Genomic DNA, 26,920 nt, shown 5'->3' on the forward strand with positions numbered 1-26,920 from the left:
CAGCACTTACACATGTCTGCAACAGATTAGTAGATCACCCCAAATTCATAGTTAAACAAGGGCTTGAGGAGGTCTCAAGAGGCTAACTGTACATGTCCAGTGGCGGGCACTCCATCTGCAGGGGAACTTAAGGTGTTCAAGTGTCCATTGATTTCAGATTTCTCCCTCTTTTTATACCCAATTTGTTAGTATTGCATAGCTTGCCCGTCAAAAGAAACAAACTGCTGAGCAGAAGCTAAATTCAGTGTGGAGTTTTCCAGCCTGTAGTGCGTAGCTTTCCCTCCATTAACCAGCTGTATTTCACACAGCAATAGCAAACTCTTGCCAGATTTTCCATCTTGCAAAACTACATGCCTCAGAAAAATCTCAAGTCAGGAAGGCACAGGGTCATGTTTACTCCGCGTAGTCACTCACGTCCTCCTTTCCTCCTGGTCTCTTAGTTGTGCTAAAGTTTCAGAAAGGCCTTTCTAGCTGCTTTCAGCAATAAGCATAACAATTGGTATTCTAGTTGTGGGCAGAGGTTTAGGCATGTTGCTGGGTTAATAAAATTTCCTTCTTATATAGGGACATATTCTATCCTCACTTATGTGGACACAACTCCACGCCAGATGACTGAAAATAAAAATGTAAAAAAACATAACATGTATGCTAAATGCTGCACTGGATGTGGAATAGATTTACATATTCTAAACGTTTAATCCTAACTCTAAAAACCTCTTGGAAGTGAAAGCTCCATGTAGTAGGGCCCATGTCTCCCCTTTGTTCTGGACAGTGCCAAGCACCTTTACAACAGGCAACAAATGGTAATAATTTAATAAATGTGTCTCATACAGAGAGTCATCATTGGTGAAGAAATTAGCTATGGCCTTGATCCTGCAAAGGGATCTGCTTACCTGGACACTTACACCCATGCAGAGCCCCAAATAGGATTCCTAAGGAGAGCTAATAATGGACAACACCAAAAAGACTGAGTTGTTTAATGCTTATTTGGCTTCAGTCTTCACTGAAAAGGCTAATTGTGACCAGATGCTTAACATGATTAATATTAACAACAAGGGGGAAGAAACACAAGCCAGAACAGGGAAAGAACAAGTTGAAGAATATTTTGGTGAGTTAGATGTATTCAAGTTAACAGGGCCTGTTGAAATACACCCTAGCGAACTTAAGGTACTAGCTAAAGCAAATTTGGAAACGTTAATGATTATCTCCAAGGATGCATGGAGGATGGGTGAGGTCCCAGAGGACTGGGGAAAGGCAAACATAGTACTCCTCTTTAAAAAGGAGAACAAAGAGAATTTGGGGAATTATAGCCCAGTCAGCCTAACTTTGATACCTGGAAAGATACTTTTTTGATGCTTTCTTAGGGTGCCCAGGACTGAGTCATCTTGTTACTCCCCTATCTCCAGCAAAAGGAAGATCTGCTTGTGCTTAACTGGGTGTCATCTCCCTGACCCCACCAGTCTGTTAGCCACCCAAACAATCTCCTCAGGGCTCTGACAGCCCTTACTTTGCCTTGCAGGTTCACACATGCACCCCAATCTTTGAACCTCCTTGAGGCATTCCTCTGCAGCCCTCAACCACCAGACATTCACAGAAATTCCGCTGTAAACTGTACCGAAAGGAACAGTGCACGCACAAGCTTGTTAGATGCAACTTAGAATGAGATCCAAAATAACATCCCAGCACTTGTGTGTGTGTGTGTGTGTAAACATTTATTTATATATATAATGAAAACAATCATAAATTTATTATTAAAGGCTACAATTAAAGAGATAGTGAGTAAGGCTAACAAATGGAAGTAGAAATGGTTACATATAAAACAAGAAGTATAACACTCTTCCTAGAGTCTAAACTTAATTTTAATAGACTAACTCCTCGTCTAAAGGAGTTTCTCACCTAAAGTCATTTCTGAGCATCTCCAACTGACATGGCTGGGATCTCTTTTTCATGAATGCAAAAAGCACTATCTTTTTGCTTCCTCAGTAAAGGATGAAGAGGGGGGCGGGTGTCTTTTTTTACCTTCCTCTTCGATTCCCCAAGGTTTATTCTCTGGAGTGTTGGTTTCATGTTGCCTTCACATCCTCAGGTTGATTTCGTATGCAAGTGTGCTTCCAAAGCCTATTTTACATGTGAACCAAGGAAGACAGGTGAATATACATCCTTTGTCTGGTCAGGCTGCTTGTCAACCCTGCTTTGATTCAGACTTTAAAACATGTTTTCTGGTATATATAGGCTGTGGCTACCCTAGAGAGCTTGCAGTGGCACTGCTGTAAATGCTCTAGTGTAGCCACTCTAAATCAACGAGAGAGCTCTCCTGTCGACTTAATTAATCCACCCTCAACAAGCAGCCGCAGCTGTGTTGACGGCAGAAGCTCTCCTGCTGAAATAGCGCTGTCCACTCTGGTGCTTAAATTGACTAATTTGCACCCCTGAGCAACATACATTTTGTTGACTTAAATTGGTAGTGTAGCTGTAGCCATACATACCTCCTTAAATATCATTCATACATACATCTCACAACAATTATGAGGATCAAGCTTTTATTAGAACCTCACTTGACCTTCTTTGGCTAAATGCTATGTAAGCAATTGTTGGGTGTAGTGAGTTTGTTGGGTCTGTTAGGAATTACTGTTACAGAAAAGTGACCCTTTGCCAGTTCTCACCAATAGGCCTCTGTGTCACACAAATCATGCCAAACCAACTTAAGTCTTTGACAGAATTACTGACCTAGTTGGTAGGAAGGAAGTAATAGATGTGATATATCTTAATTTTAGCATGGCTTTTGCCACAGTCATACATGACACCCATAACCAACTAGGGAAATGTGGGTTAGATGAAATCAGTATAACGTGGGTGCACAGCTGGTCTGAAAGCCATACACAAAGATTAATTATCAATGATTCACTCTCAAAATGACAGAATGTATGTAGTGGGGTCTGACAGGGGTCTGACCTGAGTCTTGTACTACTTTATTTTCATTAATGACTTGGAGAGTATATTTCTAAAATTTTCAGAAAATACCAAGCTTGAAGGTGTTGCAAGCTCTGTGGAAGACAGGATTAGAATTCAAAAAGGACCTTGATAAATTGGAGAATTGGTCAGAAGTCAACAAGATGAAATTCAATAAAGACCAGTATAAAGTAGTATACGTAGGAGGAAAAAATCAAATGCACAAAGAGAAAATGGGGAATAAGTGACTAGACAGCAGTATTGCTGGGGGAAAAAACCTGACGGTTAGAGTGGATCACAAATTGAATCTGAACCAACAGTTGGAAAAAAGGCAAATATCATTCTAGGGTATAGTAATAGGAGTGTTGTATGTAAGACACGGGAGGTAATTGTTCCACTTTACTCAGCAGTGGTGAGGCTTCCGCTAGAGCATTCTGTCCAGTTTTGGGTGCCATGTTTTAAGAAAGTTATAGAGAAATTCGATAGAATCCAGAAGAGAACAACAAAAATGATAAAAGGTTTAGAAAACTTGACCAGTGAGGAAAGGTTAAAAAACTGGGCATGTTTAGTCTTGAGAAAAGGAGATGAGGGATCAGCCTGAGAACAGTCTTCAGATATGTTAAAGGCTTCTACAAAGAGGATGGTGATCAATTGTTCTCCTTGTCCCTGGAAGGTTAGACAAGAACTAATGGGCTTAATCTTCAGCAAAGCAGTTTTAGGTTAGATATTAGGAAAAACTTTGTAACTAAAAGGATAGTTAAATTCTGGAATAGGTTACAAGGGAGGTCATGGAATCCCCATCACTGGAGGTTTTTAAGAACAGGTTAGACAAACACCTGTCAGGGAGGAGGGTCTAGGTTTACTTGATCCTGCCTCAGTGGCTGCTGTAGCCCTTTGACCATGGTGCACTATGGGGAAACTTAAATGTCCACCCTGCACGTTACAGGAAAGTTGAACTGACCACCAACACAGCCTGCCAAGCTGTCTTTTTGCTCAGTGTCCTCCTAGCTACCAGAGCCAGCAACATGGAGGAGGTGATTTTTTCAAGAACTTCTGTTGCTTTTGCTTTTACTCCTGTGTCAGAAAATAAACAAAGCTTCCCATGGGGTACTGGTGGATGTTTCGGTGGCATTTTCTGGCTCACCAAAGGCACCTAATATAGCTTATGATGGAGCGGGAGGAGGAGGAGTACCCAGGAATGGCAAACTCTCGGTGGCAGATACTGCTCATGACTCTCATGATGTCCCCCTACATAGACTGGCACTTCTGGAGCAGGACCGCAAGCAGAGACTGGTGGGATCACATCATCATGCAGACCTGGGATGACCACCAGTGGGTCCAGAACTTTCACATGAAGAAAACTACATTTCTGGAGCTTTGTAAGCAGCTTGCCCTGACCCTTCAGCATAAAGAGACACACACATGAGGCCATCTTTGCTGGTCCAGACATGGGTTGCTATAGCTGTCTGGAAGCTGGCTACCCAAGACTGCTTTAGCTTCATTGCAAACAAGTTTGGTGTGGGAAAATTGACTGTGGGTAAAGTGGCAGTGGAAGTTTCTGAGGCAATCAGGCATGTGGTTTACCCCAAGGTGGCAGGCATAAAAGTTAATACTGAAGTAACTGCTAGCTTTGAGAGAACGGGGTTTCCTACCTGTGCTGGAGCCACTGATGGGATTCATGTGCCCATAGTTTGCCCTCCTCAAGGAGCAAATGACTACATAAACTGCAAAGGGTATTACGCCATTGTTATGCAGGCCCTCCTGGACAACAGAGAGCGATTTATGAATGTCAGCATGGGCTGCACAGGTAAGTTCATGATGCTGTGTTTTTCGCCAGTCGGCAGTCTTCTTTCATGGACAGGCTGGGGCACTATTCCCACCACATGACATTATCATAAATGAAGTTACTGTCCCCACCATTGTTCTGGGGAACCCTGCATACCTTCTTTTGCCTTGGCTTATGAAACCATACCCTGACCTCAGAGGCCCTGCTGAAAGACGGTTTAATTACACTCTCATCAGGTGCAGAATGGTGGTTGAATGTGCTTTCGGCAGATTGAAAGCCTGTTCAGGATGCTTACAGATCCGTTTGGATGCCAGGGTCATCGATGCTGTCAGCATTACTGTGGTTTGCTGAGCTCATCACAATCTTTGTGAAGCCAGAGGTGAGCTATTTCCCCCTGAATGGACCTATGAGAGCTGGGGGGCTGCTGAACCAGTACGTTCAGCCAGCAAGTGCGCCTACCTCAGCTGAAGCTGGATGTACCCAGGCAACAGAAGTCAGGGATACTTTGCGCTTCCACATTGTGGACTTGCATGACGCAATGGAGGAGGGGGAATAGTTCCTCTACGAATGTGCCTGTGGCGGGGGGCTCATTGATTGGCCGGGGGGGTTCAGTGGTTGGGGAAGGGGTGAGGAGTTTTGTTCCATGCAATGTACTTATGAATGGCATGACCACTTATGAAATAGGGATCGGGGGCGTGGTATTCACAGTATGGGTTGATTTGAAGAGTGATTGAGGTATGAATTGCTATAGAGCAGTGGTTCTCAAGCAGGGGTACACGTACCCCTGGGGGTGCACAGAGGTCTTCCAGTGGGTACATCAACTCATCTAGATATTTGCCTGGTTTTATAACAGGCTACATAAAAAGCACTAGCGAAGTCAGTACAATACAGTACATACAGACAATGACTTCTTAATACTGGTCTATATAATATACACTGAAATATAAAAAGAAAAGGAGGACTTGTGGCACCTTAGAGACTAACAAATTTATTTCAGTTTAAGCTTTCGTGAGCTACAGCTCACTTCATCGGATGCATGAGCTCACAAAAGCTTATGCTCAAATAAATTTGTTAGTCTCTAAGGTGCCACAAGTCCTCCTTTTCTTTCTGCAGATACAGACTAACACGGCTGCTACTCTGAAAACTGAAATGTATGTACAATATTTGTATTCCAATTGCTTTATTTTATAATGGTATGGTAAAATGAGACAGTAAGCAACTTTTTCAGTAATATCGTGCTGTGACCCGTTTGCATTTTTATGTCTGATTTTGTAAGTAAGTAGTTTTTAAGTGAAGTGGAACTTGGGGGTATGCAAGACAAATCAGACTCCTGAAAGGAGTAAGTGGTCTGGAAAGGTTGAGAGCCACTGCTATAGATAACTGCATCGAGGGATAGTCTTTGCATACTAATTCCTAATTGTTCCTGATCATGTGTTTACCGTTACTATGCTAGAAATAAACTTTCTTGATTAAATGAAAAACTGTATTTATAAACATATATTAGAAAAGCACAACATTCCCCCATTCCCAGGCAGGCCCGCTGCCATAACCACACCAAAACACCACTAAAACAGAACCTTACCGGGGAAGAAAGGTGCCTAAACCAGTACAACCAGTGAAGCCATGTACAAGCCAGAACCCCCCTACTGTGGCATATCCCTTGGCCACGTGTTCCCCTTTTCCTTTTCCCCCCATTTGTTGTGCACTTGATGCTATTGGTGGGGGTGGGAGGGAGGCTCCATAGGGGAGGGGTTCAGTATGGAGGGCTGTGTGGGTTGCCCGGCCCTGCCACTCATGGGGGCTGGTTTCGTGGGCCACCCAGCCAAGAGTCTTCCAAGTTGCTTCTGGACTGCAGCAGAGGGTAACTTGCAGGGGACTCACTCTTGCAATCATTAGTGATATGAGCTGCTCAAGCAGTTCTTTCTGCTAACCTCTATCCTCCTCCCTTAGCTGCCATTCCTGTGCTTGCTCCCTTGCTGAAACCCTGTCCTCAAGCATGCAGCCAGCCTGAACCTTTCCTCTTGCCTCTTGGCATGCCTTTTCTCTATCAAACGCTTCATAAAACGGGCACGATGTCAGTGAGTTGCCTGAGGTGCAGTTCTGGTCCCTGGTTTTCCAGTACTCACTCTTGAGCTGCTTAATCCATTCCCTGCACTGGTCACCGGTCCAGTAAATTTGCAAAGCTGCCAGCCTCTTCACAATTTGCTGGGATGCATGGCCATTCCTGGTACTCTTCATAAAGTCCACAGTTTTCCTGGCCTCACACCAGGGATTTTCCAAAATCTGGCTGTGCTTCTGTGACCATGAAGCAGTGCACTTTGCGGAAGGCTTGTTCCAGTCTCCATTGCAAACACAGAAGGCTTTCTGCTGGTGTGTTTTCAGCTCAGTGATCAAAGACAATGGAAGAGTTAATGCTGACTCACTGAGCTGCTGCCATATGCCAAGGGGAGTGATTTCTGTTTTCACTGAAGTGGACTGGAGATTCTTGGGATAGAGAAGACAAAGGAAGCTTGCCCATGGGATACTTTTGATGGACTGCCAGGCCCCAAGTCGGGGGAGGGCTGTGTCTAACTGAAAAGTAATAGGGCTTGAACCCTGCATCGTGGCTTGACTCGGGCTTGGGACCCTTCAGCCTCGCAGGGTCCTAGGAGCGTAGGTCCAAGCCCAAGTCTGAGAGATTTGTGTGTAAATGGACTTACATTGCAGTGAAGACATACCCTATGACTCCAAGCACATTGGTGCTTTTGCAAGATTAGAGCCTCTAGCTGCTAAGAGATGGGAAAAGGCAGGGAGTTATGCAGTACAGCACCTTTTATTTTCATGGCTGATGTTTCAGACTTCAACTCTTGCAGACCTACAAGAAAGAATAAAAGATGCAGGGCTGTTAGGTACTAAACTCCCCAGTTCATATTACTGGTGTTGCTGAACTCAAGCACTGCACATGGCTGTCCTTACTATCTGAGAGGAGAATATTAGCAGGAAGTCAGGACCAGAGGGTTCTTCTCATGGTGGAAAAGCTGTTGTTCTCCTTCAGTCTGCATCTACACCAGAACAATACACAGGTAATGCTGATTCAGTTATAGTGGAACTGTTTGACCTCCTAGCAAAATATAGTGATTTATCATGGCCAGAGCTCTTAGTGTCTAATGCTTCAGTGCTTGTGCAGACAGAATTCCTACTGAAATCAATGAGAGCCTTGCTTATGTAAAGACTTCAGGGTCAGGTCTCTAGTAAACAAATATTATACCAAATAATTTGAAATGCTGGGTCACTTGGAGCCTGGTTCTCCTCTACCTTGCGCTGTGCATTTTTGTTCATACCTTTGGAAAGAGTGTCTTAATACACTTCTGTGTGAGTGAAGCATTTGGATTTGGTAATATTTGGTTCCCTTTGAGTGCAGGTGTAAATGACGACACAAGGTGTGAGGTAGTGGAGAATCAGATAATTGTGGAGCTATGTTGAGTTACCCCAATCAAGTATCTGGCTCTTGATGTTTTACAGTTCTTCCTTCTCCTTTTAAAAAGAGAATCTGCTATTGAAAAACTATCAAGGTCTGATTTACATGACAGAACATTTTTGTTTGTTTAAAGCTTGTCAGTATGAAATATGTATATACACCAGAATTTTCAAAGCCCCGAATTCCAGCAATGTTTCAATTGCTTCCCTTGCCATTTTGTTGCCGAATTATTTTGACAGCAGTGTCTAAATGTTAGTGTATGGCTAAAGGCCAACCTGATAAATTATACAAGCTGCTTTCAGTCATTTTTGGTGTAATTTAATGCTAGAGAGGGTGGAAAAGCAAGTCTAACATTATTAAAAATGTAGATGCGGATAAAAATACATCTTTAACCATCTGCAGTGCTTGCCAGCTGAGCTAGGTGCCAGCTGAGGTAGGTCTGTGGTAGGTCAGTATTCAGTGTGCCAGCAAGTTAAAGTATGGATTGGGTGAATGGACTATTTCTTGTAAATGCTGATAACTGTGTTGCTGCTGAGGCTGCATGAACACAAAGTAAACTTTTCCATCTCTCATGTTCATTCAGTGAATAATGGAGAGGAAGGATGGTCCAGTGGTTAGGTCACTAGCCTAGCCCTTAGAAGACCCAATTTCAATCCCCTGCTCTGCTGAAGATTCTGCTGCAGACTCTTGTGTAACTCTGGGCAAGTCTCTCAGCCTCTCTGTGCCTCAGTTTCCCATCTGTACCATTAGGATAATAGCACTTCCCTTCTGCACAGGGGCATTGTGAGGATAAATATGTTAAAGATTCTTGAGGTGTTCATATGGCCAAATAAATACCTAAGACAGAGAGGAAGATCCATCTCCTGAGATGTGTAGAGGTGGGCGCAAGTCAGAAATTTTGCACCTTTATTTAAATTTGTCCTAGATTTTGGCCTTGTGAGAGGAGGCTACCTCTGGGGCTTTGGTTTGGCCTGGTATACAGATGGGGGTCATTCACAAAATTTGAATCTGTACCAGATTCTGATTTTGAACCCCTCCAAAGTTTGTAGATTTTAGATTTAGGGTTTTGGTCAGGCCCGTCTCTGCAGACAGCAAACCTGATTCTGATCTCAGTTACACCAATGTAAATCAGTCATAGTCTAACTACTGAAATCAGTTTAATTACTCCTGATATACACTACTGTGACTGATATCAGAATGTGGCCTGGCACCTCACTGAAAGCAGATGTCAGAATGTTCAACCAGTCCAGGGCCTGTATTGGTTTGTCCTAAGTACAGGATAAGTGATATTGTAACTCCTTAGCTCACTTTCAGCCAGTTGGATTCCTCAGCACTCATTGGTTGGTCTTCAGGGATGCTTTGCTTTATTTCCTTTGGGTGTGAGAATGCTGTGTCAGCTTATGGATTAGCAGGAGACTGAGCATGGACCCTGAAAATTCTATATTAGTGATCTGAGCAGCCTGACTCAACAGTGAGAAACCAAGGGTATGTCTACACTGCCATTAGACACCTGCGGCTGGCCCATGCCAGCTGATCCAGGCTCATAGGGCTCAGGCCAAAGGGCTGTTTCATTGCGATGTAGATGTTCAGGTTCTGGCCTGAACTCTGGGACCCTCCTACCTGGCTGGTTCCTAGAGTCTAGGCTCCAACCTGAGCCCAAATGTCTACACCACAATTCAACAGCCCCTTAGCCTGAGCCCTGCAAGTCGGAGTCAGTTGGCACAGGCCAGCTGTGGGTTTTTTTTAATTGCAGTGTTAACATACCCCAAAAGTCTGTCCAGGGGATCAGGGAGGGGAAGTTCAAGGAGCCCATTTGGGAGGAGGCATGAGGGACTTTTTGGATCGAGGCATCCTGTAAAGTTAATCTCTATCTGTTTTTAAGATGTATAAAGCCAAATTCTGCGTGTGCCTGTCTGTATGAAATAAACATACTGGAAGGAAGGACCAAAGTGACCGACTGGAACGTTGAGAGGTTTAAAATTGCAGCCTTTATATTATGAACTAATTTAAACTATATCAAAACTGAAGAAGCTTTGAAATCTCTGCCTGGATCATAGTTACAGCAGTGTCAGTTCTGTGTCTTTCATGGGTCTCATTCTCTGATATCTCTGCTGTTCATGTTATTTTCCCCTTCCGTCCCCATGATTACAGTGTGTGGTAGTTCCCCTTCCAAAGCTATCTCCTCTAACCTCCTTTGCAGCAGGAATGTGCTCCAACACCCTACAGTACAAGGTGGGTCTGGGACATTTCCTCTCTTTGTGAGAGAATTTTTCCACTCTTGCAGAAGTGCTGCCCATCTTGCTTCAATGACAAGATCAAACCAAGGAGAAAGGCAAACATCCTCGTCATTCACTTTAATGGGCTTTCAATAAATGACAAGGTTAACCCTCTATAATCTGATTAGCATATCCATTTATTTTTGCTGGCATGTTCTCTGAAGCAGCAGAGGGGTGCTATGCTGCCCAAGTTTTGTGTCAGAGGAGACAAGACACATGGAAATGTTGCACTTTGTGTAATGGTGCAAGCTTTGCCTCTCAGAATGCATCTCACCCCACCTAGAGAATACCATTAAACAGCTTCAGAGAAAGTCATAGACCTTAACTAGTACAGGAGAGCTGAAGGAATGGATGAATGGGAATGGCATATCTGTCCAACAGGTGAGCCAGTAGCCGACACACAAGTGTGGGACATGGAGAGGAGCAGAGTGTTTGCTACATATTTATCATACAGAGAAGGTAATCGGGCCCTCTAGTTGCTATATCCCCATACGATGCCCTTGTATCATTTACCTGAAAAGACCACTGAATGTGTTGCTTCCTGTCATGCTAATAGGTGATTCTTCTGCTTTGTCTAAAAGTATTACATAAAAACACCACAAAACACAACCCACCACCACCACACACACCTTCGTTAAACAACATTAATGTTGCAAAATCAAGCTCTCAAAAATTAGGAGTTAAAATCAGAGTTAAAATTGCCTGTGCAACCTTAATTTGCTGCCCTGGTGTGTGTGCATTACGAGACAGTCTTTAACTGCACTCTATTTTTTCCACAGGAGCCCTGCCTCATTCAATGAATGGCTAGTTATTCAATATTCCTTTTTATCCTCCACATTCAGCGAGTAGCCCTGGCCTCATTTATCTCATTCCATCCAAACCCTGCACTGAAGACAGAATTCTTAATTTCTTCATGGGTGATACTATGGTGTTCTCATTACAGTATTTGAGTGCTTCACAGGCACTAATGAATTTATTTTCCCAACACCCCTGTGAAATCAGGGAGTGGTCTTAACCCCAGTTTATACATGGGGAACTGAGGGACAGAGATTAAGGCCAAAATTGTCAAAAGTATCCGCTAATTTTGTGTACTTAGGGCCTGATTAATTTTTAAGAGTGCTTTGACTTTTTTTATAGCACTTCATATGTTCAAAGCACAGCTCCAAGTCTGCTGCAGTTGTGAGCCTTTGGCACTTCCGCAAGTTTAGCCCCAAATGTCTCACCTTGGGCACCCAGAAAAGGAAGAACACACAGCTGTGAAAATTTTGCCTCAAGTGTTTTGCTCAGTGTCACATAAGAACTCTGTGGTAGAGGCAGGGATAGAATCCAGTTCTCCAGGACAGCAATCAATTGCTTTAACCGTGACACCATCACTTCTCTTCCAGCAGTCCAATCCAAAGCATTTGTGAACTGAGATTTTTTGCAGGCTTATAACATGGGCAAATTTTCACCGGGATGGAAAAAGGCCCCTCCCTGATACCTGGGCAGCCCCCTGCTAAATTTCAAAATTCTTTCTCCAGAGCAAGGGGGCACTAGAGCTTCTTAGCTAAATGGCTATAAGATTTTTTTAACATGGGCAAAACAATGTATTTTTCTTTTACCTCATTCTTGGAAACAGTTGAACCATTTTAGCTCAAACTACAAAAATATTAAGCCTGAAGCAGACACCTGACATGGAAAATTTTGACCCAAACAGTTAGTTTGGCAAAGTTATGCACAGCTGAAACAGGGCCTTATAATAAAGTTAGACAACCTTAACTAACCAGCTCCACCTATAATAGAGCAATCCTTTCCTGCCTTCCTCCATATCCAACATTCTCAGGGTGGCTTTTGCAGGGAAGAGGAAGAGAAGGAGGGCTACAGAAAAAGTCCAGGAACAATGTTGTCTGTGATATTTCCCTGCCATCTCAGTTCTTGTTAATTCAAAGTGATAAACTGTCTGTGTGGATGCCTATAGCAATGCTTTGTTCCATGGGTCTCTCTATGCAATCAACATTCAGGAAACTACTAATGGGATGGAGCAAAATGTAGAAAATAAATGAACTGTAATCAATGATAACATCACTTCTATCGGCCAACACACTGAAAAGTAAGTAACAAGAAATTAATTCAGAAGCAGGAAGGATGCTGTCCTACTAGGGAGTTAAGGAAGAAATTAAAGAGGATAAGGTCATTGCAGAGAAGCTAAATGATTACGTTGAATCTTTTTTCAGTACGACACATTTTCAGAGTTAATAGAAGTTGTGAATAATCTGCATTTCTGAAAATCAGGCCAATTATTTAGATGCCTACAGTAAATATGGATTTAAGTACCTAACATTAGACACCCTCATTTGCAAATGTTGTTCTTAATCTCTCTGTCCATCAATTTCCCTTTCTGTAAAAAGGACTAAATAATTCTTTTCTACCTCACAGTGGATGTGCAAGAATTAGTTAATACATGTTGAAGGTTTTCAAGATGAAGAGCGTTATATAAATTCTTTTGATCACTTTCATAACAAGCTCTTTATGGGAAGTTTCAGATACATTTATTGTACTTGAAAACGACAAAATTTGCATAATAAGAATTTCCCTACCCTTTGCCTCTCAGAGCTTTTCACCTACAAATCAATTCAAGCAGAAGGGGATTATAACTTGCATTTCCCAAATCACATTGCTGAGGACAGGAGCGTTGCCGGGAAATATGGGAGGTTATAAGCCATGATAATTTTTTTATCTTTAAAGCAGCTGGGTTTTTTCCAGCCCCAGTGTTTCTGAACTCATAAGAACCAGTAAAACATTCATAGTCCCCTCAGATTAACTTGATTGAACACAGCTTCTTTTTTTTACAGGCTTTGATTAGGTTTTGATTTTTCAAAATTTCTTGCACCGCTTTTAGCAAAGTGTAAGAGAGTAATAAAAGTTGATGGCAGAGTGTTTCATTTTACAGAAACACATTATCAGCACTGTTTCAATTTTGTAAGTTTAGTTCATAGAACAGTATTTATTCTTTGACTTTAATAAGCTGACAGTTGAGCTGTATACTTTGCATTCTCCAGCTTTAATTTGGCCTATCAACATTGGGGGTTTTTTTGGTTTTTTTTTCCAAAGTCTCCTCCTGTCTAGTTCTTGTGCTCACCATCCTTTTGCGGATCACATACTTGGCTGCTGAGGATTGCCTGTCAGATTGTGAATGAGCAGGATATCAACTGATGATTTATGATTATATGAATCTATCAAGAAGGTTTTATAAAATAAGCCATGAGAGCAATGACATTAGATTCCCCCAGTGTTGATATAGTACTTTGGTAATCTAGCTATCCAGCTGTTTTATTATTTTTGTAGTACTTTTGTAATACAATGCTATCTACACTGTAAGCTCTTTGGGGACCGGGACTGCCTATTCACTAGGTATAGTCCTTTGTTATTTTTCATAGTACTATGATCACTACTTAACCCCTGATCCTGCAAGTTATTGCAGATAGGCAAACTTCTATATCTGTGTGGATCCCCATGGAGGTGAGGGGGGGATCTGAGCAGGCGCAGCAATCTGCCATCATGCTATGAATTGTAGACTTGGGGGCTTAAATTGTAAACTGTTACATAGACTGTAAGCTCTTTGGAGCAGGGACTGTCCTTTCATTCTGTATGTATACAGTACTAGCACAATAGGACCTCTAGGTGCTGCCATAATACTAAATAATGCACAGGCAAGACTTAAAGTGCACATAATGTAAAGAAAATCCTAATTGCTAAAAATTCCATGCTGCTGTTGCTGTGATGAGGCTCCATGCTGACAGTGAGTAGTGCAATTATCAGTGCTAATGAGGAGCGTTAATTATCACACTTTCAGACAGAAGTGCTGGGGCTTTTCAAGCTTACTCTAGTATGTATTTACATGATTTTTTGCAGGCAAATGCTATAAACTGTTTCCCTATATTGTGACACAGTGTGAAGAAGAGTCAAAGAGATATCACTTTTCCATCACAAAAGTTGGAGCACTACACAAAATGTACTACGCCCAAGATTCTGAACTCCCTACCCAGGCAAAACTTCCACTGAGGGGGTTGCCAAAGAAAAGCTCTAGGACTGAGCTCTGAGGAAATAAACCATGCTGGGAGATTCTATAGTAAACAGTTTTGTCCTTCAGCAAGGGTTGTTTTATTTGTTTGTTTTCTAACATGATCTGGTTAGGGTTGCCAACCCTCCAGGATTGTCATATGATGAAATCGCCAGGAATTTGTCCAACCAAAGTTGACAGCTGTACATCTGGAAGTGAAAGCATGAAAATTAACCCCATCGTTCCCAGATGCACCATGGAGGCAAATGCTCCCCTCAGATACACATTGGTGCAATTCCATTTATCATTTATTGATGTCATTATTAGCAGAGTATGGAATAATCTGTGTAGTTAAGTGTGCAAAAGTGTTTATATTGTAAAAGGTCATTTTGGATATTTATGACTTTTTCAGTCTTTTTGCTGTGAAATAAATTTGATAGGTTTAGTGTTAGTTGGGGAGAAATGTTTTGAAAAATGTGTGCCAAAACGGCTCAGTGGTTCTCAAGAATGAAATGAGAGAGGGAAAACTACACTTTTGCTGTTGTTGGAGAAAGAGGGAAAAAAAGAGAGACAGAACTGACTTTTGTAAACAGCTTTAGTACATCTGTGATAGATGGGAGAAATGGAAATTGGTGGGGAGATCGTCACAGATCTGCCTTGTGGTGCTCTGGAGACAGTTGTGACTGGTCAAAGTTATGAGCGTTTGAACATGTATTTAGCCTGTGCACACTGCATTTTGTAATGCAGTCTCTCAGTGGTTGCCAATGGTCAATAGGTTCTGCTCGTATGCATAACTTAGGAAAATTTGTAGGCAGTGCTGCATCTTTCTCTACAATTAGTGAATAAGTACTGTGGGTCATGGGGCATATAGAAGATTGTGGGACTCCAAAGGATTTCTGTAGTCTTCTGTATGGTATAGAAAGTTGTGTGTGGAAAGAGGCAAAGGCTTCTGGTTCATTTCTTGCTTATTTAGTGCCTGTCCAGAGCATTTCACTGCAGTCTAGCAAACATGAACGTTCCTCCAGATGAACAGGTAGGAATTTATTTTATGCTAATTTATTTAGTTTCTTCATTTTTCATTTGAAAAAACCCCACATTTTTGAAACTTCCATTAAAACACACTTTAAATATGCTAAGGTTTTAAAGTTAAGCACTCATCAAGGAGGAAAGAATAAAGTTAAGAGTGACCGTGGAATGTTACTTGTGCCCTCAATGCATTATAATCTAGTCTTTTATTACCTGATCGTATAGAATTTTTCTTCAAGAACCTGTCTCATTCAGTGCGTATGTTGGACAAAGAATGAGGCAGAACTGTATGGCAAACTGATCTGGAATTGTTGTTGTATGGTATGTAATGAAGGAAGTAGGGGTACATTGCACCACTGTCTCATTCGCTCCTGAAGTGGCAAATTTCAGTTCTCCATTCTTAATGCTGCAGCTGCGTAGTTTGAGGTCTCATACTCCCAATCACTGCAGAGGCTGGGCATTGAGCCACCATACACGGCTGCTACTCTGAAACCATCACCGATGCTTAGCAGCTTGCCCCAGACCATTATTCAGGTTTTTGAGTAACTCAGAAAAAGAAAAACTGAACCTTTTAAAAGCCTGTCTCCTGCTCTGTCTCCATTTCTGCATTTCCTTTAAAGCTTCAGAACTATTTTGAGCCTCTGGGTTCTTTGTTCTTCAGAGAATTAATTTTCTATTCTCTCCAATTGTATTTGTATTTCCTACAAATAAAGTAGTTTTCCTCTCATTAGGGACCCAGGCCTAGAAATATATGCAGTGGCATACACAGGTGTGGTGGGATTTTGAAAATGTACTCTGACAGGTTAGGAATACACCCAGTCCACTGATTAGTAAACAAACCCCTCAAGTTTTCTGTTATATGCAGTGAGTCATTGGGGTTTTTAGGTTACTTATTTGTGCTTGTTCCTTTCTCCATTCCAGTGCAGGGAGAGGGAGATAGGTGAATCCCATCATGGCTTCATTTAGCTCCCTCCAAATGGCCCTCCCAAAATAGGACTGACTCTTCTACAAGAGGAGGATCGGGCTAGGTAGGGTAGAAAAGGTGCTAAGTATAGCTGTGGTGATTCAGTTTCTTAAATGCATCCCAGCTGGGGCCATGCCACTTAAACATTCCTTTGTATTTTATCTTTTCATGGCTGGCTTGCTATTTGTCATGCTGACAGGCACTGGCCTTCTGGAAACACTAGGTACCTTTATGAGACCGCTAAGGCCAAAAGTAAAGGAGGAAATGGCAGGAAATATAAAGTTATTATTCTGCCTCTAAACCAGATAAGTAGATGAATGGATATAGTTATACCTTATGTTCAGATAGATTCAGTCTTAGTGTTGTTATGTAACTTCACCTACAGCTGCTTCAAATAACAGCCTAAAGCAATAGTGTCCTTCTATAAAAGGGGGAAATAGATGTCCCCAGACTGTTAACTATCCTTGAAGTGGGTATATTGTCACAGAGCAATGTATGTGTATAGATTATAGTGGGGGGAGTGGTAGAAACTCCTTCATTTTGAGTCACCGACACTTTCCATTATAAAAACATTTCCAATTATTTTTAAAAATATCTTTAATGCCTCCGCAGTTTGTAGTAGGAACTTGAAACTTGGCAGGATCAAGTAGCCCAGCCAAAGTATTCTATTAAATTGCAGGTTTCAGAGAAGCAGCCATGTTAGTCTGTATCTGCAAAAAGAAAAGGCGTACTTTTGGCACCTTAAAGACTAACAAATTTATTTGAGCATGAGCTTTCGTAAGCTACAGCTCACTTCATCGGATGCATGCAGTGGAAAATACAATGGGGAGATTTTATATACACAAAGAACATGAAACAATGGGTGTTACCATACACACTGTAACGAGAGTGATCAGGTAAGGTGAGCTATTAGGAAAGCAGGGAAGAAAAGGAGAATATGGACCGTAGAAAACAGCTAAGAAGAGACCTTCTTTGGTAAAGTGAATTGTTTGAGAACTTTTAGCATGGTCCCTAGGAGACCATGAGGATTCTGAGAGGAATTTAGTTATGGATGAATGGCTTTAAAAGAATTTGTATCATGGACATGAAGAAGAGGGGATTTGTTAAATAGAACTTGTTCCCCCTACCCTGACTTTTATAGATAAATGCAAACTTGATCATTTGAGAGATGGATTAGCTAGTATTTTGTAGATGGCTGAGATTGGGCTGTAGTGGTACAGCCTATGGCAGAGGTGGATCTGAAGCCAAGGTAAGCCTATAAGTTGAAAGTGGTTTTGGGGGTGAAGTGTTTTCATTGTGATTGAATAATAATTAGTGACATGGGTATTAAAGTGACAGTAATTAACAGGGGAAAGAAAGGGTTGTTGTTGTCCTGAAGTTGAATAATTGGTCTTGGCAGATAAATAATGGTTCAGCAAACTCAGCAGAAAGATAATCTGCCTGCCTCAGGAAAGCTGGAGAATGGCATAAAACCCTCCAATCTCTTGGCAACACTCAGAAATGACACTCTTTTTTTTTTTTTTTAAACCAAGCCAGATTAAAATCCATGATTTCAAGTGATGGTTTTGGATTTATTTTTGGGTTATGCTTTCAGTTCCTTCATATACTGTGTGGTATCAGAGGGCTGACAAAATAGCAATATATTCTTGCGTGGCTGCTCACAGTTCCGTCAGTAAGGTTGAAATAGAAGTTTTTGGTTTAACAGGAGCTGTGAACCAGTAATTTATAAGAATCACAATAAAATGGCAAAAAAATTAAACAGCACAAGTAAACTTTCCACACTATTATAATTTTTCAGGGTGGATCAATGAAAATGGGGTTGAGAAAAAAGAATAAGAGTTTCAAAATGATCCCTTTTTGGAAGTTTTTCATGGGATTGTCATACCTTTTCGCAGACAAAACAAACTCTGGGATCTGTGCTTGCTTCCACATGCTGCTCCTTATGAGCTGATCAATACAATATTGATTATGTATTGGGGGGGGGGGGTTCGTTTGTGTCAAGATTTTTAATTTTCTCCATAATTAAAAAATGCATTAAGCTGAACATACTGTCTTTAGCAGTGGCAATGTAACATGTCTAATCAAGGCAAAAATGGAGTCAGAGGGAAAATGAGTCCTGTAGCCAATACCCCCATATTGGCTGCTGATATAGGAACTGAGTGAATGGACTGTGGAGTAATATATAGCAGGAACCAATTATTATTTCCTCTCCATCTAGAATTTTAAATTAGAGATGGGCCAGAACCGAACCTTATATCTAAAGACCTCTGAACTTTGGGGAAGTTTAAAAGCAGAGCCAATCTTTATCGCTCATACTAATCTCTATTTAAAATCTCAACTTCTGTACAGAAATCTCCAACCTAGTTTAGATCAGTTCATCAACACAATTCTGTTTTTAAACCTTTTCTCACATATTCCAGCTCTCTTTGTCTTTTCACACTTGTTTTGGCTAAGTCTGGTTTAAGTGGGTGCAGTGTCATCCAAGTCAGACTGACACTTTCATACATCAACCCTGAGTTTGCCCTTCAATCTCCAAAGTACTGACTAATCTCCCTGTCCTTATCTTTCATTCTTCTGGCATATTAGAATGTTGTGAATCATTTCTGTGATCCTTAATCTGACCTCACAAGATGTGCTCCATGCAAGGGATAATTCCTCTGGTTTGGTTGAGGCAGACTGAACCCTACAGTAATTAGTTGTTGTGGGTATAGCACTCTGAGCGCATAGAGCACGGTATAATGCCACGGTATTATTGTGAGCACTGAAAACCTGCGCATGGGTGTAAACCTTTCTAGTTAAACTGAATGTGCGTTGAAGAAGTCTTGCCGTTGTGTCGATATCCAGAGTGATGTGGAATCAGTGCATTGTATTGGAAGGGGGGATTTCCCCAGTTTGGCTCCAGTATGGACTTGCTAAATTGCCACTGACTTGCTGTGTGACTTTGGACAACTCACACTGGTTGTGTTTTACAAAGCTGGCGAGGGGATTTGGATGCCTACTCGAGACATGGCCTACATCATGGTTAGCAGCTCAGTACATGGTTTAAAGAAGGTGGCAACATTTTGTATCCCATCGTGTTACATTTTACTGATCAGTAATAGGATCTGCCTGTGAACAGTGACACATTTTCTACTCCCATGTGTTTCATGCAGGCAGCAGAGTGGCCATGTGCATGTAGGGAATCAATTCTAAAGGTCTTACACCTCTTACAAGAGAACTGCATTTGTTGTACCTGTCTAGAGCTGAAAAGCCCAGACCCAGTCTCTCCTCCCTAGTCTCCACAAACCTCCAGTGATATCACTAGCAAACAACACATTCAAAGAGAACTCCCCCCGCCCCCCCCAGCACACATTGTCTCACTTCTTTCCCCAAGACATGAGCTTAGTTCACATCAGTCACATACGTCATTTCCCCACCCCCTGGTCTTTGACTAGCTGCTCTGTTCTACTGCTCTAGCCTAGGAATCACCTCTGACAGTTATGGGTGAAAGTGTTAGTAATGAGCAATGAGGTCTTTTCTTTCTTTGAGATATAATAGCGGCTTTCACAAGCCTAACTCCTTGTGCAGAGAGTAGATTCTGTGGCATTCACATGCTGTGTAATTTAAATTAAATCAAGATGTCCATCATATGAGGCACCTGTGCGGGTTTATAACTCTAAATAAATAAACGTGTAATAGTGTCATACAGGTATAGCGATTCTTCAAGCCTGCAGCGGGAATAGGAAAGGAAATGCATTGACCTGAATTTCTGTATCTTTTCTTCTTGTTTAAACATGGTGTGTCTCCACAAACATTTGCGGTCTTACATGTGTAGTGCATTTCTGTCTTTGCAGGTACTGACATTGTGCAGTGGCTCATGAAGAACCTCAACATTGAGGACCCAGGTAATATGACTGTTGAAACTGAACAACCTACCAGTAGAGAGTGTGTGTGTGTGTGTGTGTGTGTGTAGCATTAGATACTAGTTACCTGTCTGCTTTATCAGCACAAGACTCAGTGGCAATGAGGCTGTAGTCATCAGGAGAGAAGTGGGAAGGAAAGGAATATGAATCATATTTACGGTCCCTCAGCAGATCAGTGAATTGTAGAACCTTGTCCTGCTCACTCTAGAATCCTGTACAAGGCTTTCAAGCCATTTGTTAGCCATTTACCTAGGTGAGAAGGCCTGTTTTGCTCTAAAACTGGGGCCCTGACGGTGCACCTAAGGGCAGATCCTCAGCATGTGTAAACTCGCGTAACTCTGAAGTCAATGAAATGTTGACAGGTTACATCCGCTGGGGAGCTATCCCCGATGTGCAGCCTCCATGAGAGGGAACTGAAGTTGCCAAATGTGCTGCCAAAAGTTGCAAAACAGCATCCCTCTGCCTCCGTGCATTTCCCTCCGAGTAAAGCCCTTTGCTCCCTTTCTCTAATTTGTTGCCATATTAATAAAGATGCTGTTAGCAGTATAGCATCTGTTTGTATAATGTAGAGAAATGATGGGATTCACTGTTGGAATGGGTTTCTTGTTAATGGCAATGTACAATGGGCTTTGAATTGAATTTCACAATGTAGAGAAGTGTGACACCCTGTAATGGGGACATTAAAATCATCAGGTTAACATTTTCAGTAGAGTCGTACCAATACTATAAGGTTGGTTTTCACTTCTGTATAATTTTATTGGGGAACTGAGGGGTACACCAAGTCTGACTGTGAGCCACCATCAGATCTGCTGAGAGCAATGGATTCTCCAGTGCAGCAGTTCTGAAAAGTTAGTAACCTGAGGACCCCCATTTTGATTTAAAATTTTGCTGCGGACCCCCAAGACCCCTGCTCAGCCCCAGGCCCCACCCCCACTTCACTCCTAACCTCAGGCCCCACCCCTCCCTACCTTTTCCTGCCCCTGCTCCACCCCTGCCCCTCCTCTTCCCTGCCTCTTTCTGCCCCCTCCCTCTCCTGCCCCCATCTCCACTCCTGTTCCTCCCTCCCAGTGCCTCCTGCATGCCAGGGGAACAGCTGTATGGAAGAGGCACTGGGGGTGCGGGGAGGAGTTGATCAGCAGGGCCCACAGACCCCCTGGAGTACCCTTGCAGATCCCAGTTTGAGAAACGCTGCCCTAGTGTACATCTGTCTGACAGATTTCTACTTTTTCTTTCTTTCCCTCTCACAGTAGAAGCAATACATATGGGAAGTCTTATAGCAGCACAGGGCTATATCTTTCCAATCTCAGACCATGTTCTTACCCTGAAAGATGATGGGACCTTCTATCGTTTTCAGGTAGGTGAGCCCTCTGCTTCCTACATTGTTGCTTCTATATTTACTGTCCCTCAGCACTGAAATGTTTACCTGTACACTGAGTGTTGTTGAAGTTCATACAACACAAAGATCCCTATGCTTATTGAGGTCATTTGGACACAGCCATGAAGTATCAGTGAAATCCCTTTAAGAAAGTTTGTTCTACAGTCCCAAAGTATGTAAATCTGATGCCTCTGAATCAAAACCCCAAACCCTGAAGTAAGTCATTTTCAGAATCTGAACCTGGCCCTGAATTTGGTAGCTAGTTTTCTTTGTGTAATGGGCTGGAGTAACCCCCAGATCTGAACACATGCAAACACTGAAGTGTTAGAAGTCTGCATCCAGATTTTGCATTTCAGTTCCATGCTCAGTTTTATATTAGGTCAGTTGGATCATCTTTCTATTAAAGCATAGGTCTGGAAGTCAGGAGATCAGGGTTCCATTTCTGGCTCTGCCACAGAGTCTCTGTGACCTTGGGAAAAAAATCACTTAAATGCTCCATGTCTCAGTTTCCCCATGTTGACTCTGTTCCTAGATGTGTCATGTTTAACTGCAGGACCTAGTTTTTTTTATACATTCTTCCTGAAATCTGCTGATCCAAGCCTTCCCTGTTAATTCACTGATTGGGCTCCAGAAGCTCCTTTTCTATAACAGATTGTCTATTATTGAAAATGACCAGGAAAGAACAAAGCTGGAGCTCGTTGTGTAACGTTTCAAATTGAATTTGTTTCCACCTTTCATATGGTCCATAGTAACACTAATAATACCTGAATACCTGGCTTTTCTATAGCTCTTTTCATCCTTAGAGTTCAAAGCACTTTGCAAACATTTTATGATTATCCCCATTTTACAGAAGGGAAGCTGAGGCTAAGGGAGGTGAAGTGACTTGCCCCAGGTCAACCCGCAGGCCCACATCAGAGCTGGGAACAGGTTCCAGGGCTCTTTCCACTAGGCCACTTATCTTTCTGTCCTCTCTCTTCTGCCTTCTCCATCATCTAACTCCTCCCTTCCTCCTGTGTTGCCCTTTGTTTAGCTTTTATTGAAAAGGCTTTCATCTCTGCCTCTGCTGCTGCCACCACTAGCTCCCGCTGCCCTACTGCTGCATGTTGTTTTCACTTAAGAAGCAGAAGTGTAGGTTAATTACCAAATAGTCATTAACTCACCTCTACAGTTGTACTTTCCCACTGGGCCTCATTAAAAGACCTATCAAGAAAGGATCATTAACAGGATGTCCTCTCCAGCTGTCAAAAACTCCTATCCACCCTGTCAGCCAGGGTCCAACATCAGTGTCATGTTTAACTCCCTTTCCCCATTTTCATCCCACATATGCACTGTCACCAGATCATGTTGCTTTTTCCATACAGTGTCTTTTGCTCTAGAACAGTGGTCACCAACCGGTAGATCGCGATCAACTGGTCAGTCCTGGAGCCTCTGCCTGTCGATCGCGCTCTCCGGCCACTAAAAGTCTGGCAATGCAGCAGGGCTAAGGCAGGCTCCCTGCCTGCCCTGGCCATGCGCCGCTCCTGGAAGCGGCCAGCACGACCCTGAGATCCTGGCGGGGGGTGCAGGGGTTTCTGTGCTGCTCCTGCCTGCAAGCACCGTCCCCACAGCTCCCATTTGGGGAACTATGGCCAATGGGAGCTGCGGGAGCGGTGCCTACAGAGAGGGGCAGCATGTGGAGCAATGTGCCCACCTCCCAGGGGCTGCCGCTTCCGGGAGCAGCTTGTGGCCAGGGCAGGCAGGGAGCCTGCCTTAGCCTTCCTGCGCAGCCGACCAGGAGCAGCCCAAGGTAAGTGCCACCCGGTGGGAGCCCACACCTCTCCCACACCCAAACCCCCAGCCCTGAGCCCCCTCCCAGAGCCAGCACCCCATGCCCCCTCCTGCACCCTGAACCCTCTCCCACACCCCAACCCCCAGCCCTGAGCCTCCTACCAGAGTCAGCACCCCATACTCCCTCCAGCCCTGAGCCCCCTCCTGGAGCCAGCACCCCGTATCCTCTCCTGCACCCCAACACTCTGCCCCAGCCCAGAGCCCCCTGCTGCACCCAAACTCCCTCCCACAGTTTGCACCCATCACCCACTCCTTCACCCCAACCCCCTGCCCCAGGCTCAGCCCAGAGCCCCCTCCCACACTCCAAACCCCTCGGCCCCAGCCCTGGGCCCACACCCGCTCCCGCACCCAAACCCACTGCCCCAGCCTGGTGAAAGTGAGTGAGAGTGGGGGAGAGTGAGCAACGAAGGGAGGATGGATGGAGTGAGTGAGGTGGGGCCTTGGGGAAGAAGTGGGGCCCCAGGGAAGGGGTGGGGTAGATCCTGGGTTGCACTAAAATTCAAAAAGTGATCCCGTGCATAAAAAGTTTGGAGACCACTGCTCTAGAACCTTGTCTACCCGTTGGTCATCTCTCAGTGCCCTGCCACATATTTTGACTCAGCCATTCTACACAAAAATATTCTGCTAGAATCACCTTCCTACTCCACTAATCTGAATATATCAGCCTCTTGTCTTCGCATGGAATGTGTTAGGGTAGGTGTGACCGGAGGGCTAGAGGAGCCGCACTGAGGTTACTCAATCAGGGTGAACTGCAGAGAATGGGGTAGACAATCCCCAAAGCTGGTGGATATTCCAATACTTAGATTTACCAAGCCAGCACAAAACAGCTTCTATAATACCTTACTGGTTACCAAGAAGCTAACAACACAGTTCCCTTAAAGCAACCCAGCCTCAAGCCTCCACCCAAGTCAACTATGATGAGGATTACTGAAAATCTTATTCATTGTATAAGAAAGTTCTACCAATCCCAAGGGATCGGACCCATTATCTCCCAGGTTAATGAATATTTCAGATCTTACCCTAATACATGCTTACAGCCAATTCTTATGAACTAAACTAAAAATTATCAAAAAAGAAAAGAGAGACAGAATGTTGGTTAAAAGATCAGTATAGATATAGACATGAGTACAGTTCTGAGATCAGATTCATAGTAGAGATGGTGAGCTTTGTAATTGCAAAGAGTTCTTTCAGAATTAGTCCGTAGGTTATAGTCCAATGGAGATCTCAGTCTTAGGACTTAAGCTTCCCCTGCATGAAGCATCAAGCAGATCTGAGATAAAAAGGATCAGGACCCAATACATTTTTATACAATTCCAGGCCTCCTTTTGACAGCTCGGAGTCCTTAGGCAAACAATAGGCAATCAGGGAGACTTCGAAGTAGACCTATTTCCTAAGCATCACCAGTAATTAGCTACATGGATTAACATATGGCAATTGCCTGTTCTTCCACCATTCGCAGGTGATTTGCTATACATTTCAAAGAGAGATGAATACAGTGATATAGCTATGTTTACAGTTCATTTAAATGTTAAGATGTCCTTTTGATCTCTGAATTAACAGAATACGGCATAGACAGGGACTGTTTGACTACATTGTTAACCTCTAACAAGATATGAGTGCGCACCTACAATTAGTATCACCGCTAATTTCTAACAATATAGGTTTGCATTTCAAAGTTCTAGCCTTTCTACCATGGAATGGCCCTAATTACCATTCACATACTTTTCTAACATGTCTCTAAAGGGTGGATCTGGGTCATTTATTCTGCAGGATGTTTAACCTTTTCTGGCAATGCATCATACTTTGTGTAAGATTCGTTGTAATTATGTAACAGTGGTAGCAACAATGATTTGAATGGTCATATTTTAATCAGATAATGTCACAGTAGGATTTGGACTAAATATTTTTGACACTTCCATGTGCTCATTAACAGTTCCTTTCACTGCTCCTTGGCACAAAGATCTGTCTTCTTACATGCATGCAAAGGGCTATGCCCACCTTTGGCACTTATAATAATAGTGCACTGTAACTCTCGTAGCTACAGAGGAGTTGCTCTTTCATTCACATTAAAACTGCAGTGTAACTATCATGTAGTTTGGACTTTTGGCTGTCAGGGGTTTCATAATATTTATAATTATCAGCTGCATTAAGGTTTGTTGTTGTTTAAGCTTAAATTAAATTGTTAAAATATGATGTGCTGTTTTTCAGGCCCCATACTTTTGGCCTTCAAACTGCTGGGAACCAGAAAATACAGACTATGGTGAGAATAAAATATTCTAGTTTTTGGAAGTTCCTGTTGAAAGTGTCAGAAGTAACACTATTGCCCTGTAGAAATTATTTATTAGTGGTCTACAATATTTCATGCTCTGAATTTCCTCTTCAACTCCAGATAAGGGCCATATCACATGCCCTCCTTACATTAGGTGAAATCCCAGCTCCATTGAATGCAATGGGAATTTGCCATTGACTTCAATGGGGCCAGGATTTCACCCATCAATTCCTTTCTTCTCAAATAGTCCTATTGATTTTAACAGGACTACTTGGGGTGTAAGATGATAGTCAATGTGAAGGTATAAGTACCTCCCTCGTAAGAATTAGTAGGATCTAGTAGCATAAAGATTGCTTCTGTGGTGGAATACTCTCTGATCTGTAGCTGAATTTGAACTGTTAGTCAATAAGCATTAATCCTGTTTGGGCACTGAACCGGCTGCTCAATAAACAGTTATCTAACCAACAATAATATATCATTAGCAGTGTCAAACAAAAATTAAGCTTTTCTGATACATGGCGTTAAAAACATGAAAAGGGGAAATATGTTTAAATTACCAGATGATAATTGCTGACAGAAGAATAACAACACTGGTTTATGAGCTAATAAACCACAGTACACTATATTAAACGTCTGAGTGGCTGAGGATAGGAATAATGCATAAAGAAAATACAGCAGTGTTGTTGTCTTTAGCTGTCTCTGTGCCTTGTAGTTCTACAAGAGAAAGCAATACTGTTCTCATATCTATACGATAAAATCAGTTATTCCATCCCACTGTGGCATTGGCAGAGGAAGTGAATGCATCTGTGTTCTCATAAAACAAGGGCTTCTGGAAGTGTTTCTTTAAAAGATCTCTCAGTAACTAAGGCCAATTTATAACAAAAAAAAAATTTCTCCCTCCCTCTGGCAACAATCATTCATCATTGTGGATTTGGGAAATAATATTTGGTAGGGTAAACGGGAAGCCCGTAACCATGTGTAGGGCTCATTTGCGATCCCCACATACAGTAATAGTTATTAACATCTTTCTATGTTTGCCTAAGTGTAGGG

At 42.6% G+C, this 26,920-nt stretch overlaps 1 protein-coding gene across 2 annotated transcripts in view; it reads left to right on the forward strand.

The window, feature by feature from the left end:
- Positions 1-26,920, forward strand: part of RGS6 (regulator of G protein signaling 6) — a 499,145-nt gene that overhangs the window by 359,891 nt on the left and 112,334 nt on the right. For both annotated transcript variants that reach the window (XM_074955587.1, XM_074955588.1), the window contains exons 4-6: positions 20,331-20,381; positions 21,647-21,753; positions 25,810-25,861. In XM_074955587.1, coding sequence (XP_074811688.1) covers positions 20,331-20,381; positions 21,647-21,753; positions 25,810-25,861 — 210 coding nt within the window. The remainder of the gene's footprint in view (positions 1-20,330; positions 20,382-21,646; positions 21,754-25,809; positions 25,862-26,920) is intronic.

This window comes from Natator depressus, chromosome 6 (genome assembly GCF_965152275.1).
Source record: "Natator depressus isolate rNatDep1 chromosome 6, rNatDep2.hap1, whole genome shotgun sequence".
Classification (NCBI taxonomy): Eukaryota; Metazoa; Chordata; order Testudines; family Cheloniidae; genus Natator; species Natator depressus.